This window comes from Garra rufa, chromosome 23 (genome assembly GCF_049309525.1).
Source record: "Garra rufa chromosome 23, GarRuf1.0, whole genome shotgun sequence".
NCBI classification, from domain to species: Eukaryota; Metazoa; Chordata; class Actinopteri; order Cypriniformes; family Cyprinidae; genus Garra; species Garra rufa.
In genome coordinates this window covers 4,697,181-4,713,554 of record NC_133383.1, presented here as the reverse complement: position 1 = coordinate 4,713,554, position 16,374 = coordinate 4,697,181, and the positions used below count along the sequence as shown (strand labels likewise).

Sequence of the window (16,374 nt, the reverse complement as noted above, 5' to 3'; positions counted from 1 at the left end):
TCCAGTTAAAACATTCACAGAAGCATATCAATAAGTTATCTAAAGAAATCTAGAAACAAGTACCTTTAAGTTTGGCTTTTCTTTGAGAGTAAACCCCTATATACTACGCGAGTAAACGACAAAGGACGCCCATGGCCTCTCATTACCACTTGGCCATTGGCTTGCATCCAGATGTAGGGTATGTTAGGGTATATCCATGCTAAATCTGATAATCGAATCATCAACCACAGTACAAAAACTTACAAAGACCCTGTTTTCCAGATACAAGCCAATGGATGTGATGTGTAGAGTAAGTATACTGGGAAATGTTTGGTTGGATGCACAAAGCTTTCATGAAACACCACTTAAATGTCGACAACACTATCTTTGAGACCCTTAGAAGACACTTCAAAGAAATAGAACCTTTGTGTATAGAATAACTTGGTCAGTACAAGTCCAAATCTTGCAGAGAGTTCTACATAAAACATACCACCAGAACTCTCGAGAGTGACAGTTTATCAAGGACCAATAATGCAAAGAAGGAATATTCTCCCCCCCCCCCCCCCCAAAAAAAACCCCCTAAACAATCAGACCACTTGGATTCACATGGATTGCAGTGGTTGAGAGTGGTCATAATATCCCAAGGAATCATACAACAGCATTAGTACCCCAGTTTTACATTCACAGCAAAATTCAAAAAGAACTAAATAAAATCATAAGCCCATAAACTCATACCGATTTATTCATTCCATTGTTGGGGCTCGTTGCTTGAAAGGCTCCTCCTGTAATTTACAGCAGAAGATAATCCTGCTTTGGGTTATCGGCTCCTTGCAGTGTACTTCAAAAGAAAGAGGTGTGCATTGACTCTTTTTGCTGAGGGTCTCCTGTTCAAGGTGTCTTTGGCTTATGACGGGGAGGTATGCATTCGTAGGTGGCTAATGAGGTTACGCTGCTGGGTAAATTTGCCCCCACATAGCTGACATTCGTACGGCTTCTCACCTGAGTGAACCCGCATGTGCTCGGTGAGCCGGTACTGGCGGGTAAAGCGCATGCCGCACTCCTCGCAGGCGAATGGCTTCAGCCCCAGGTGGCTGCGCATGTGGCGAGTCATGGTGCCGCGTTGGGTGAACATCTTGCCGCAGATGTTGCAGGGGAAGGGACGGGTGAGCCAGTGGGTCTTCTCGTGTTGTCGAAGAGTGGCCGGATCTTTGTAGCTTTTGTTGCAGACCGAGCAGCTGAAGCGACGCGACTCGGTGCCGTGGACTTGGGTTATTTGTGAGGACAAGTCTTCCGCTTCTACTTCGTCTTCCTTTGGATAGGAATCATCATCCTCCTCTTTGATGTACAACTCTTCCTCCGTGTGGGTCTCCACGTGGGCGTTCAGTTCCTCGGAACTCGGGAAGCCTTTACCACAGGGGATGCAAACGTAAAGGTTGTCACCAAGGGCAGGCTCAAAGCCTTCCTGGCGGTAGACATAATTGGTGCTGTTCCGCCCACCTTCGCTCTCGCTCTGTCCACTCTCTTCACTTTGCTCCTGTCCGTTCTCTAAACCTTCCTCATCGTCTTTACACTGGAAGGATACTTCGGAGTTGCCATTTCCTCCACCAGGGAGCCTCTCCCCAGCCACTTTCAATCTTTTGGCAACTCCGTTGGGTAAAGTTCCTCGTTCTGCATCTTCGCCCTTGTTGCCTTCGTTCTTATGTTGCCGCCTCTGGCGGGTAACCTGCCGGGAACTTTTGTGCTGGTCAACATCCGCAGGCAGTTGGCTCTCTTCGCATTCTCCTCCGCCCAGTTCCATGGGCTCTCCAGCAGTGAGGTTCTGCGTGTTGGTGTTCTCATCAAATGAGGCACTGTTGGCTGTGGATTCTGAGGCAGATTGAGGTGATTCTTGTGGGATGCTGCTGGGACTTACTTCTTCAGTGGCTGTGCTCCCTGAGGGGCTTTTCTTGGAAAGGTCTAGGCCAAGTTCCTGCATGCCACAACTGCTGTTGCTTCCGTTCTTACTCGTTGAGGGACTGAGCGAATTTGCTGAGGTTGCACAGTGAGCGTTTCTCACAAACATCTCGTCCTCTGACAAGTCATCTTTAAGGAGCTCCTCATGCCTCTTTGTCTTCTCACTGTCTTTTAACCCTGACATTTGGTTTGGAGTTACAGGTGTAGAGGACAGCCTTTGGTTCCTAGACGTTCTTCCATTGGTAGGGGTAGTTGGTTTATTAAGAAGGGATCTCCCGTTACGCTTGAGCTTCTTCCTGCAGAGAGCAGCCAGGTCATGAAGTTGGAGGTAGCTTGCTGCCGTTAGAAGGGCATTGAAATTGTGGTCACTGAACTGATCCGACGATAAAAGCTTGCCAGTATAAATGAAGTCCAGAACCTGCCGGAAAACCGACGGGTTGACCATGTCTGTGTCGAGGTTAATCAAGTTGTCATGAAGGATAAGGGATTTGAAATAGATACTGCTGGCTGCGAGGATGTTCTTGTGTGCCCGAAAAAGGGCATTTTCTACTACTATGATCACATCACACAGATAACCTTTGGCTCTTTGTTGGTTTAGCTGCAGCAGCAATTGTTTGGCATGATTTGGCAATTCCATTTCCAACTTCTTTTTCTTCACCTATGAAACCTAAAAAAAAGAAAAAAAAAAAAAACTTGTTATGCATTGTCATGGGAAAATCTCATTAAAATTGATGTCTTACAATTGGGTGTGGCATATTTAAACACTTATTTTTAAACCGCCAATAGTTATAATCACAGCCATTGCTACTTGCTGGCCAGTTGCAGGGGGAGGTGCATTGCTATTCTAGAGTACAGATGATTGGACAAAAACCTGCGCAAAGCAACATTAGTCACAAATATTTTTGGTTAATTTTCCTGATAAAGATTGACTGTAAACATTAAATGAAAAGCTGCAAAGCTGCTAAAAGTGAACTGTCAATGTTTTGGAACACGAACATATACTCTAGCATAAACTCCTATTATCAAGCCAATGCACATTATCAGATAATTATATTTAACCAGGGCTCACAAGATCTTAAATAAACTTAAGATCTTAAATAGAAATTCTATTCCCTGAGCTCAAACTTTCCACCTTCTGATAGCATGCATATAGCTGGCATCTTATTATTGTATCTTAGTGTGTACAAATTCTCAACTTTCAGCTAAAAGCAGAGAAGGGATAAAAGGCTTGAACAGTAACACAATTTCTTTTCTTCTGAGGGCGTCCACTAAGGCTTAACGTTCCTGCCAGCAGTCATTAATGCCAGCCTCCAGGGTCAGTCTCTTTGTTGTCATATGGGGGTTGGGTGAAAAAGGCTAGTGGACGTCACCGACTGGCTAGTGTGACAGACAGCTTGAAACCTGAGCTGGGATATCACCAAGGGTGTGGTGGGAAACAGGTAAACCAGCACCCCTTCCACAGGATGAACAGGCCTCAGCTTGCAGCAGAATCTTTGTAATGCGGCAAACAAGATTTCTGCCACTCAGACCAGCCGAGACTGGCGTGTCAAAGGGAAAAACAGGGAATTATCTGCACAATTTGCACAATGCCCAAACACATTCATAATGTTCTGATTTAGTGCCTTGTTTATGAACAATTAACAACAAAAATTAGCTTGGGTGGAGTACTCATCCCTGTGGAACACCCAACTGAAAACTTTTTTTTGTACTGGATTATTTTAAAAGCTTACCCTTGCAAATTAGAGTCAACAAAATCCTTAATAATGCCAAGCCTAAAACATAATTAAAAAGTGACTACAGATCTGTACCACGCTGAATATTCATCAGTTGTTCCAAGTCAGTCTATCTCAGATTAACTATTTATAGCTAATTCATGATGGCAATGTACAACTGAGCCAAAACCAATAATTGGGAACGGGAAACCAATCAGTCAGCAGAATTCTCAGTTCAAGACTGCTTGAAAGCAGACTAACGATGACTCAGGAAGGTGTGAAAAAATAAATACGTAATAAATTTCACCAGATTTTTAAGTCCCACAGATGTGTGCAAAAATGCTACAAAAAAGCATGAATTAAAGAATACTCAGTGCATAAAAATAAACAACTAATAGTTTAATATTTAGCCATGCTGATTATTTTAGTAACATTTATGTGCACAAGTCTGAACCATTTACTCGCTCATAAAAACCAGCATGCCCAGCCCTAAAACTAAACCCTATTGCGTGATACCATCTCTCAGGGTATTTATAGTCCTCAAGCACAGGAGAACAGTCAAAGAACTGCCTAGATAACCATAAACCACAACTGTTTGGGCAAACTTTGATAGCACTGCTCAAAAAACAAAAGACATTTAAAAAACGCATTTATCTACAAGTTGCACACAAGTCTTGATAAGATGCTGCTGGCCTTTCAATTGCTTTGCCACATTCCGACCCCTCCACAAAAACACCCAGCAGTCTCATTCTAGAGATGAAACAACTGCTCTAATCAGTGGAAAAGAAGTCAAAGTGCAAAAGCGGCCAGTAACAACACGGGTAAACAAGTCTGGCAAGGACTGCGCTTAACCTCATAAACAAGCTTATCCGGTGGCACGGACCCCTGGGGCCTTGATTTTATTGTCTTAATGCCATAAAAACACAGAGAGCACTTTTGCTCCTCTGAAAGAGGGCATTGGCAAAACAAAACAAACCATTATTCATGAGATGCATCAAGTACAAAAAAGACAACCATAAACATTTTACATTTTTAAAGTTCATGCATGTTTCAGTGAAGATTCACGGTGACTAAAAATCTCCAAGAAAACTGATGCAATTTGGGTTTTAATAACATCAGGAGACACTTTAACAGATTGTACCTAAGTGCTTACTGTGACCACCAGCCTCAAGAGATCCGAGCCAAACTGGAAGCCAAGCAAACCTGATCCAAATAATCTGATGAACGACCTCAACTAAGAGATAACACAATTTCACTTATCTGAAGAATTTAAAGCCTTCATTCAGTGCCTGTGTGCACTTCATTCAATTTGTGCTAAATGAAGGATGGGATTTTATTTCCAGCCAAAAACAGGCATAAAATCTGTAATCGGACACATCAGAAAATGAATGCTCAACAAAACTAAGAGACTAAGATTTTTATCTGGAAGCAACGATTCATGCGCAATACAACTAGAATCATGCATTCAATCAATTCTGACGAAAAAGTCAACTTGCACTGATTACACTATTGATCATTTCAAATGCTGTCACACTGTTTGAAACCAGCAGGACATTTCTTGCATTTGTCTAGGCATGCGCTGCTGTATTTTGCGGATAAACCGAAACTGCATCTAGGTTCATTCGCATGTCATATGTGGGCTGGGCTAAAAGTTCCAGAACAGCCAAGAAACTAGACTCACTACCGCCTAAAATTGTCTGAAAACAAACAAACCCATTTCAAATGCACTTCTAAGCATGACACAGTCTTGTCTTAAAAACAAAATCACTGAAACCAATGGGGATGCTTGAAATGTAACATGGAAACTCCACTCAACCAGATTGGGCAACCCTGGAATAACCCTCAACATATAAATCACATCATATTCGTCAACATCCCTACGCAATCATGTAATGCCTGTTTTGCCCAAGAAGTGGTTAAAAGGTTCCAGGTTAAAAGGATCTAGTCAATAAACATGCCAAGCGTGTTAGACAAGATTTCAGACATTGGGTGCTGCCTTAAAGCAACATGCACACAATGTATGCATTCAGATATGTACATCTAAACTGGGCTAAAAAGCGATCAACTAAACAAATAAATGGAGGTTAACCTATATTCCGGTGAAGGACTGAAATAGACCACGGTTTGTAGCCACTTTCCAGTTAAAAAAAAAAAACATTGTTATTACCCAACCAGACTAGACTAGACTAGTACAGGTGACATGACTAGATGAAGACATAAAGCTGTCAAAAACATTGTAGATTTCACAAAGAATAAAAACCAAAACAATACTGGGTGTGAAATAAGATTTAAATCAAAATGCAAACCACAACACAATTCCTAATGATCTTCTCAACGATAATGGCTCTAAATAAACCGTCTTCAATTGCCGTTCCCGCCCCATCCACTCAATAGATCTGATCATCTGCATTATTCAAAGCAGAAACCGAGGGCCGCCTTTCATAAGAGTATTGATTAGATCTTAACACGAATGCCACTACATCTGTTAAACACATCTTTTATTCGCATTTTCCCTGACCTTTGTGGAAGACAACAAAAACAATTCTGACAAGGTCAGCCCGAGCTCAACTCAGACTCGAACTCTACAGTTCGGAGATAAGCCTCACTGGACCATGGACCTAAACATCAGCGCCAAAGGAAAGCAAAGCATGCAGGTTTGCTTACCTTGCGCAGGCTTTCTTCATGCAAAATGGCCATATCTTTGGTTAAAAGTTCTCTGTCTCATTCAAGCTAACTGTCACCCAGAAAGGGAGTTGCTTTAATGGTGTGGCACTGATCTAAACCCATGGACCACTGTAAAACAAGCCCCCTCCCCCAGCCCATTAAAATGGATGAGATTAAAAGGGTCCTTCAAGCTCTCCTCAAGATATAGAAGTAAAATAATTTGATAACATTTATGCATCATTTCAATAACAATAAGATCCTTGGATGCAACCACAAAAGCACTTTAGAAGCTGCTTCATAATGCAAAACAACAAAGCACCTAGGTTTTCCTTAAACGTAATATAACAAACTAAAAACTACATTGACACAGTCAGCAAAACATTTAATTTCTCATATGAATTGTAGCATTAAAACAACGTTGGATAAAAAGTTACTCATCTTCATGTTTATATGGCTCATGCGTTTCGAGCCTTGCTTCATAACACAACCCAGGCATGATTACCCGACAAGCATACAAACACAGCAAGCAAGACTCGACAGATACCACTATAAATCAGCTTCTCACTTATAAATTGCAGTTTGCTATCGTGCATTTAATAAAACAAACACGGATAACGTAAAGTCTTCATTGTGACATCTTAATGCATGGATTAACAATGCAAAACATTATCACACACGAGTGTTTAATGCACGTATTAACGATGCAAAACCATGCACAAATATTCAATATGAGAATTATACACATTAAAGGTAAAACACACTGAGGGAGGGGTGAAACAGGAATCCTGGCCACATAAAGGGCCACTGATCGGGTTTTGCCATCAAGGTGGCGACTGATCATTTTTACCAAAGTATAAAGATGCATTACACGGGTATTTCGCGACTTTAACATCGCATTTGGTTACTGCATGAGTCACGCTAAAACAAATACAACGCTTTTGATAAAACACACACACATATCTGCCTCTGCCAGGCTGCGTTTGCGCTGTGCATTAAAAGCCCAGTGGGCACGCGATAAGAGTAGTATGTTGGAGGAATCAGTGTTTCTTTAAAAACAAAAAGAAAATGCAAGACGAATCACCTCACAAACCTGCGTTAAAACGCACGCACGTACGTTTCCCTCACAATACAAACACGAACGCGAATGTAAAAATAAAGTAACTGTACCTTAATGCATCGACAGAAGCTCTTCAAACAGTCATTCTGTTTTCACATCTCACAGCTTTCCGAGCGCCATCTTGCCTGCAAGCTTGTGTGACGTGAGAAATCCTCACCCCTGACCCAAATTTGAATAAGAGGCAGTAAAGAGAGGGGGAGAGAGGGTAAATGCCCTGCCTCTGCCAGCCACACACTCTCATTTGCCTAAACAGCCCAGGGCTGCTGAGATGGTGTAACGTGCCATGACCTGCCACTGCTGCTGCCACATTTGCAATCCAAATGCTGCTCTGTGTGCGACTCTGTGCATCCTTATCATGTGCAAGGGTTGCTATCATTTCTAATTCTTGTATAGTAATTATGCATGCTTTTAAAATACACTACTAGTCCAAAAACTAGTCAAAAGTCTCTTCTGCTCACCAAGCCTGCATTTATTCGATCCAAAGTACAGCAAAAGCAGTAATATTGTGAAAGATGTTTTACTATTTAGAATAACTGCTTTCTATTTGAATATATTGTAAAATGTAATTTATGTGATCAAACCTGAATTTTCAGCATCATTGCTGCAGTCTTCAGTCACATGAACCTTCAGAAATCATTCTCAATTTATGATGGTTTGCTGTTTAAAAAAGAATATTTTATTATTATTGTCATTATTAATATTTAAAACAATCGAGTTCCTTTTTTTAGGATTCTTTGATGAGTAGAACGATCTTTTAGCTTTTGTAACATTATACACTATACAATTCAAAAGCTTTTATATTTTTCTTTTTTTAAATGATCAAAAGTGATGATAAAGTCATTTATAAAAAAATTGTTACAAAAGATGTTCTTCTGAAGTTTCTATTCATCAAAGAAACCTGAAAAAATTGTACTTAGCTGTTTTCAACATAATAATAATAATAAATGTTTTTTTTTAGCAGCAAATCAGGATATTAGATTTATGAAGGATCGTGTAACTGCTGAGATATTCAGCTTTGAAATCACAGGAATAAATTACATTTTGCAACATATTCAAATAGTTATTTTAAATAGTAAAAATATTTCACAATCTTACTGTTTTTGCTGTACTTTGCATCAAAAAAAAGAAGGCTTGGTGACCAGAAGAGACTTCTTTAAAAAACATTAAAAATATAACTGTTCAAAAACTTAAATTGGTGTAGAAACAATTTTTACTCAGAAATGGCTAATAAATGTCACAAACAATGACAAAAAAACGAGTAACACATTGGACTAAATGAAGTAGGAAAACTTAAATAGTATTTTCTTACAGTACGTTTTGTCCGGCCACATGTATTTATAAAGTGCTTTAGACAATAGCCTAGATGCCTTCAAAGCAGCTTCACGGTAATAAACAGGAAAATAACTGGCTGTTAATTATGCAAAGTTAGTCAGTAACAGCTGTACAGAAGACAATAGTGTCATTATTCAGCTCAAATAAGTTCAAGTGTTTGTGCTCTCATCTGATAGAGTCAGTACAGTTAGATCAATAGCATTTTATGAATACAAACTTGTTTTAAGCACTTATTTAGCCATATGCATTTATATAAATACTAACCTAAAATATTAATGTTGAACATTTTGATATTGTAAGGGTCTTTTATGTCTTGGAACATTATTGTAAGGAAAAAACATGTAACGTGATATTATAAAATGATTTCAAACCTATATATATATATATATATATATACATACATACATACATACATACACACACACATACACACTGGACCACAAAACCAGTCATAAGGGTCTATTCTTTTAAACTGAGATTTATATATTATATGAAAGTTGAAAAAATACACTTTACATTGATGTATAGTTTGTTAGGATATAGGACAACATTTAGTTGAGATACAACTACATGAGGATGTAAAAAAATCAAATATTGAGAAAATCGTCTTTGAAGTTGTCCAAATGAAGTTCTTAGCAATGCATGTTACTAATCACAAATTAAGTTTTGATATATTTACGGTAGGGAATTCTGTACTTAATATCTTAATGAATTTGGCCATAACTTTGACCCATGCAATGTATTGTTGGCGACTGCTACAAAAATATCTGTGCTACTTAAGACTGGTTTTGTGGTCCAAGGACATATATTATAATTTTAGCTGTTTTGCTCTTTTGTATGCTGAGTACTTCTGGTTTTCAAGCCACTGGTGTTTTGAGAGACCAACAAGAACAGCAGGTTTGTTAAGAAATTGCCTTTGACAATTCGTTAACATGTTTTCTGGTGGTACAGCGGTAGAAGTGAAACTATGTTAAAAAATTATGAAGTAAAGCATAGAAAAGGGAAGCATGTATGTATAGAAAAGGAAATATGTACGCAATATAAGTTTTTTTTGGATGGCAAGATCAAACTTCCTATTTTTTCTTTCAGTTTTAGACATATTTCATTTTTTATTACATATACTACAATAAGCAGACATGTAGGTATAGACAAAATTAACAGGCTTAAGGTGATCCGCAGTTGAGTGATTATTGTTCTGTCACATGTACAGTGTGTGTTTGGGTCAAAATGTGCAGCATTATTGAAGTGCTCTTCCACCCCCTAGTGGACACGTTGTGTTTTACTTTCTTGATTATTATACTTGAATATTTATCTCCTTATAAATAACATATTCACTACCAGTCAAAAGTTTTTGAACAGTAAGTTGTTTCTTTTTAACGAAGTCTCTTCTGCTCACCAAGCCTGCACTTATTTGACCCAAAGTACAGCAAAACCTGTACAATTTAAAATAACTGTTTTCTATTTGAATATATTGTAAAATGTAATTTATTCCTGTGATTTCAAAGCTGAATTTTTAGCATCATTACTTCAGTCAGATAATCCTTCAGAAAAAATTCTAATATTCTGATTTGCTGCTCAAAAAACATGTATTATTATTATTATTATTATTATTATTATTATTATTATTATGTTGAAAATAGCTTAGTAGAGTTTTGTTGGGTTTCTTTGAAGAATTGAAAGTTCAGAAGAACAATATTTATCCGAAAAAGAAGTCTTTTGTAACATTATAAATGTCTTTAACATCAAATAAAAGTATTAATTTCTATAATCTCTTTCCCAAAAAAGCTTTTTACTTCAGATAAATGCTAATTATAATAATAAATGTTTCCTGAATAGCAAATCAGCATATCAGAATGATTTCTGAAGGATCACGTGACCCTATTGGAGTAATGATGCTAAAAATTCAAATTTGATCACAGAAATAAATTATATTTTAAAATATATTCAAATAGAAAGAAGTTATTTTAAATAGTGAAAATATATACACAATACACAATATAATCACAATATAAAAAATATTTTACAATTTATTTCACAACCAAATGCTTTTGCTGTACTTTGGATCAAATAAATGCAGGCTTGGTGAGCAGAAGAGACTTCTTTAAAAAACATTAAAAATATAACTGTTCAAAATCTTTTGATTGGTAGTGTATATAGATGTAATATGTATAATATGCACCTTAAAATCTGTATTTCTCAGTTGTCCATTCCGTAAACATTTTTTTATTTAAATTGTGTATATTATTCACATTGTACTGTTGAGTGTATCTCAGATGAGATAACTAATTAAATTGTAAGCACAGTTGAGCAACTAGCAGCAGATATTTCTGGTGAATGAATAAATATTTATATAAATATTTTGAAATATATTTATTTATTTACTTATTTATTTATTCCAAAAATAATACATTTTTCCAGAGTTATTATAGCTAACTTAAAACATGTATGTTGCCTGAAATATAATACATAAAAAAAAAAAAAAAAAAAAAAAAACGTTTTCTATTTCAGCTGGTTGCCTTGCTAGTAAAAGAACTACAACTAAAAATAATAATAAATAAAAATAATAATACAAACACGACAAAACTACTAAACCGTAACTACAACTTAACGATAGCAGCATTTCAATGGTACTAAAATAACACTGTATTTGACTTCATTGATGCATAAATTATCTTTCGTTACTTTTATTCATTTATTTGAGGTGACTGAAGTGAATTCAAGGCGCTTTGCATTGTGGGCAAAAGCAAATCCAAGATGGCGGCGAGCAAGCGACTGCATAAGGTAAATATTCCGGAAAATCTGCTTTTATTTATACTAAACGGAGATTTTACTCGCTTTACCTCCGTCTATAGTAATATTGCGGACTTGAATCACTATTGATCGTGAAGCTGAAACTTTAGAGCACTCTGGTGTGAAATGCGATGCGGATGATGAGGAGGAAGCTAACGATCTTAGCCGTAGTTCGAATTTAGACATATAATGGAAATAAACAGTCGAAGAAAACTCATATAAAATAACCAGCGTTCAGGATGAGTGTAATTCATGGTGTGCTTCAGAATAAACTTTTGCACGTCTGTTAAAGAGTGTCGCCGTTGACAGATGATGTTTAGTGGATGAGACTGAAACTATCTTATCTGTAAGTTTATCAAGTAAGATCCAATCAAAAATAGTGATGGAATTAAATTAGAGTGAATAACAACGAGTTTAATATTGCAGATGAGTGTAATTTAGCGTGTAATTAAATGTATCGTGATACTATGAGAAAGAGAAACAGGAAGCGTTTCTGTTTCCTTTTTATTAATCGTTTGAATTGGACAAAATCTGTTTTGTTTTAACAACACTTTGATAAATATATAATTTTTTTAGCTAATATTTTATTTTAAACTTTTGGGCTTGGCAGCTTGTTAAATGTTCAAGACATAAAAACAATAATAGTCAGTGTTTTGCATAAATATGTGGCATTTGAATCAATTTTAAATAAAAGTGGCTTGAATTTTTTTACAATGTAAATATGAATATAGATTTTTAACTATAGAACTATAAATCTAAATGGTCATATGACCACAGTGAAAGCGAAAGTATTTTGCGGTTTCTCAAATCTCTCAACAATTCGAGAAGTTATAGGTTTCTTTGTACCTTATATGTTATGTTTAACAGGAACTTGATGAAATACGCAAGTCTGGAATGAAAAACTTCCGCAACATTCAGGTGGATGAGTCAAACATTCTGACCTGGCAAGGACTCATTGTTCCTGTAAGTTCAAAGGCATTTCATGCATTTTATTGAATGTGAATGTGCTTTTTTTTTTTTTTTATCATTTTGCACATACCTCGTTTTCTTTTTCAGGACAACCCTCCATACGACAAAGGTGCGTTCAGGATCGAGATCACATTCCCTGCAGAATACCCCTTTAAACCGCCGAAGATCACATTTAAGACCAAGATCTACCACCCGAACATTGATGAAAAGGGTCAGGTGTGTCTGCCGGTCATAAGTGCTGAGAACTGGAAACCTGCAACCAAAACTGACCAAGGTACTCTTTCATCCGCCTCACACTCTTGGTAATGTCATTAAAATGGGACCCTGGACCACAAAACCAGTCTTGAAGAATTAGTTCACTTCCAGATCAAAAATCTACTTACTTCAGTTTCTTGAGGAAAACATTTCAGGAATTAACTCCATATAGTGGACTTTATTGATGCCCCCCGAGTTTGAACTTGCGAAATGCAGTTTAAATGCAGCTCTAAATGATCCCAGCCAAGGAAGAAGGGTCTTCTCTAGCGAAACGATTGGTCATTTCCGAAGCAAATGGACAAATTAAATACTTTTTAACCTCAAAATGCTCGTCTTGTCTCTGAGATGTGCATGCGTATTCTTTGTAATCCAGGTCAATACAGTTAGGGTATGTCAAAAAACTCCCATCTTGTTTTCGTCTTCAACTTCTAAATTGTTCTACATTGCTGTTTTACCTTTTTTTGTAAAGGGCGTTTGATCTTTTTTGCATGTTCACTTTGTTGGGGAAGAAAATGAGATGGGAGTTTTTCAACATACCCTAACTGAACCAGAGTTCACGCAGACATAGACAAAACAAGCCTTTGAGGTTAGAAAGTATATAAATTGTCAGTTTGTTTAGAGAATGACCAATTGTTTTACTAGGTAAGACCCTTTGAAGCTGCATTTAAACTGCATTTTGGAAGTTCAAACTCAAAAGCACCATTGAAGTCCACTATATGGAGAAAAATCTTTAAATGTTTTCCTCAAGAAACATAATTTTTTATCAACTGAAGAAAGACAGACATGAACATCTTGGATGACATTTTTGTTCTGGAAGTGAACTACTTCTTTAAGTAGCACAGGTTTATTTGAATATTCAAAATGATAGATTTTTCTTAGGATATTAAGTAAAGATCATGTTCCATGAAGATATTTTGTACCTTTCTTACCGTAAATGTAACGGAACTTAATTTTTGATTGGTAATATGCAATGATACGAACTAAGGACAACTTTAAAGGTGATTAGTTTTTTTAGTTTTATATTTAGATTTTTTTGCAGATTTTCAAATTGTTATATCTCAGCCAAATATCGTCCTATCCTAACAAACCATACCTCAATGGACAGCTTATTTGTTCAGATGATTTATAAATCTTAATTTTAAAAAAATGTACCCCTAAAGGCCTTTCCACACTGAGCGCAAAAAAGCAAAACAAATATCACTGGAATAAAACAACAGATTCCTATGGATGCTTCCACATAGACATATCAGTCCGACGAATCTTTTCAGTTTCACAAAGCGAGAACACAACCATCCAATAAGATTTAAGCATGTGCCCGGAGCAGCTGCTGTTGCACAAAAAGACGAGAGTGGTGGCGCTGTTTCCAAAACCAGTGTAAACAAACACAGAAGAAAAGTATTCCTAGAGACAAGAGGATGCTCTCTAGTTATCATCGCATCTGAGAACAGATGGTTATTCTCACGTGTTCTTAATATAATTTCTATTAATTCTCCACTGAATTATGATCTGGAGGAGAACACTGTCCATTTTCTGTTATATGAGACAGAGCGCGTTCATTCTCCAGATCTTCAATAAAGGATGTTTATGATAAGCAGTGTGGGAAACATACAGAGAGTGCAAAGGTGTCTGCCTATTATAGATCCAAATCAACTGAAGATCACAATCAGAAGTTATTAAATCCATATACAAGATGCATATCTGAGGAAAAATGCATTGTTGGTCGACGCCACCTATAAATTAGCAGAAGGTGAACATTCGGTTCGGGCTCAGTGTGAAAGCATTATTCATCAGCTATTCACCTGGCGTTTTCGCATCAGTGTGGAAAGGCCTTAAGACAAGTTTTGTGGTCCAGGGTCATAATTGTGTTTTTTTTTTTCTTCCTCTTACCAGTAATCCAGTCCCTCATCGCCCTCGTCAACGACCCCCAACCAGAGCACCCGCTGAGGGCCGACCTAGCGGAGGAATATTCAAAAGACCGTAAAAAATTCATTAAGAACGCAGAAGAGTTTACAAAGAAACATGGCGAGAAGCGGCCAGTGGACTGATATCGCATGGGCGCATTTCCCTTGTTTCTATTTTGCCCACTCCTCCAAAACCGTTTCCCCCAATCTGAGTCCCCGCCAGTCCGCCCTCACTCTCGGTCCCCCCGGCGGAGCATCCCAGCATCCCAGACGCATTTCACCTTCGGCAGAAAGACCCGTGACTTCTCAGCCTCTGGGTGTCGAAGCGTGTTGAAATTGTGATGAGGGGAGCGTGCGAATGAGAACTTGAATAAAGTAGTGAGATTTGGGGGTGGGGAAGGACGGGGGCGAATAGGTTGTTCCTTTTAATTTGTTCTTAAATTGCACAGAGATGTGTTCAGGTCATGTAATCTGCTGCGTGCTGAATCTTGACTGTTTTCATAGCAGAATACTACGGTGAACCAGAGTATAATGTTAAGTCGTTTCACTTTCACATTTATGACATTGAAGAAACCAGATCCAAACGTTCGTTGAACGGAAACACGTAATACGTCAAAGGTGTGTGGCAAATGTTTCTTTTATATTTCTCTCTCATCTCTGTCATTTTTTTTATTTGTATTATTTGTTTGCTTAGGTTGCACTGTTTTCTGTGGAATAAGGTTTCATGTTCTTCATAATCTTAGTTTGTAACTCATTGAAATCACAAACTAGTCACTGTCACCAATATAATGTTTATGATGTCATAAAAAGGAAAGCAAAACTTGACTCGACTCTGTGTCTGACTGAACATTGTGTATCTCAAGACCCTTATGGGACACAAAAAGACTCTTAAACTAAACATGACATACATTTTTTCAGGATTGTTTGATGAATAGAAAGATCCAAAGAACAGCATTTAGCTGAAATAAAAAGCTTTTGTAACATTATACACTATTCAATAGCTTGGTGTCAGTATAATTTTTGAGAAAGAAATTAATATTTTTATTTAGCAAGGATGGTTTAAATTGATCAAAAGTGATGATAAAGACATTTATAATGTTATGATAGATTTCAAATAGATTTCTATTTTTCTTAACTTTCTATTCATTAAAGAGACCTGAAAAAAATTTTCCTCGGCTGTTTTCAACATCATGTTTTTGAGCAGCAAATCAGAATATTACAATGATTTCTGAAGGATTATGTGACTTGAGTAATAATGCAAAAAAAAAAATCAGCTTTTAAATCACAGGAATAAATTACTTTTTAAAATGTATTCAAGTAAAAAACGATTATTTTAAATAGTTAAAGTATTTCAGAATTTTCCTGTTTTTGCTATACTTTGGATTAAATAAATGCAGGCTAGGTGAGCAGATGGAAAAAAATATTAAATTTTATTATATTAAATATATTACTGTTAAAAAACATTTGCAATATCAAAAACATATTGTATATGGGTCAAAGACGAAAAAGGGATTAAGCATAAAAATAAGTGTAATACTGCTTTAATATATATATTTTTTTTTGGAAAAACAACAATTTAAAGTTTTCTCTCTTTTTTTTTTTACATTTGTTTTGTTTTCCTATATACATGTTTTCCAAATTTACAGGAGACACCCACTAAAATGTCATTTAGTGTAACAATCTTGTCAGACATATTTACAAC

The 16,374-nt window shown here is 36.9% G+C and overlaps 2 protein-coding genes across 2 annotated transcripts; one reads left to right on the top strand and one right to left on the bottom strand.

The window, feature by feature from the left end:
* Positions 1–569: 569 nt before the first annotated feature.
* hic2 (hypermethylated in cancer 2) lies at positions 570–7,551 on the bottom strand. The gene is made up of 2 exons (XM_073830056.1): positions 7,476–7,551; positions 570–2,599 (listed from the first exon to the last, which is right to left on the bottom strand). The coding sequence occupies exon 2, from the start codon at positions 2,567–2,569 to the stop codon at positions 884–886; it is 1,686 nt and encodes a 561-aa protein (XP_073686157.1). The 5' UTR covers positions 2,570–2,599; positions 7,476–7,551; the 3' UTR covers positions 570–883.
* Positions 7,552–11,498: 3,947 nt separating this feature from the next.
* Positions 11,499–15,497, top strand: ube2l3a (ubiquitin-conjugating enzyme E2L 3a). The gene is made up of 4 exons (XM_073829734.1): positions 11,499–11,538; positions 12,415–12,510; positions 12,604–12,790; positions 14,662–15,497. The coding sequence occupies exons 1-4, from the start codon at positions 11,512–11,514 to the stop codon at positions 14,814–14,816; spliced, it is 465 nt and encodes a 154-aa protein (XP_073685835.1). The 5' UTR covers positions 11,499–11,511; the 3' UTR covers positions 14,817–15,497.
* Positions 15,498–16,374: the final 877 nt, after the last annotated feature.

Coding starts and splice junctions, on each gene's coding strand:
- ube2l3a (XM_073829734.1), top strand. CDS start 11,512: ATGGCGGCGAGCAAGCGACTGCATAAG. Junction 11,539..12,414: donor CGAGCAAGCGACTGCATAAG/GTAAATATTCCG, acceptor TATGTTTAACAG/GAACTTGATGAAATACGCAA. Junction 12,791..14,661: donor TGCAACCAAAACTGACCAAG/GTACTCTTTCAT, acceptor TCCTCTTACCAG/TAATCCAGTCCCTCATCGCC.
- hic2 (XM_073830056.1), bottom strand. CDS start 2,569: ATGGAATTGCCAAATCATGCCAAACAATTGCTGCTGCAGCTAAACCAA.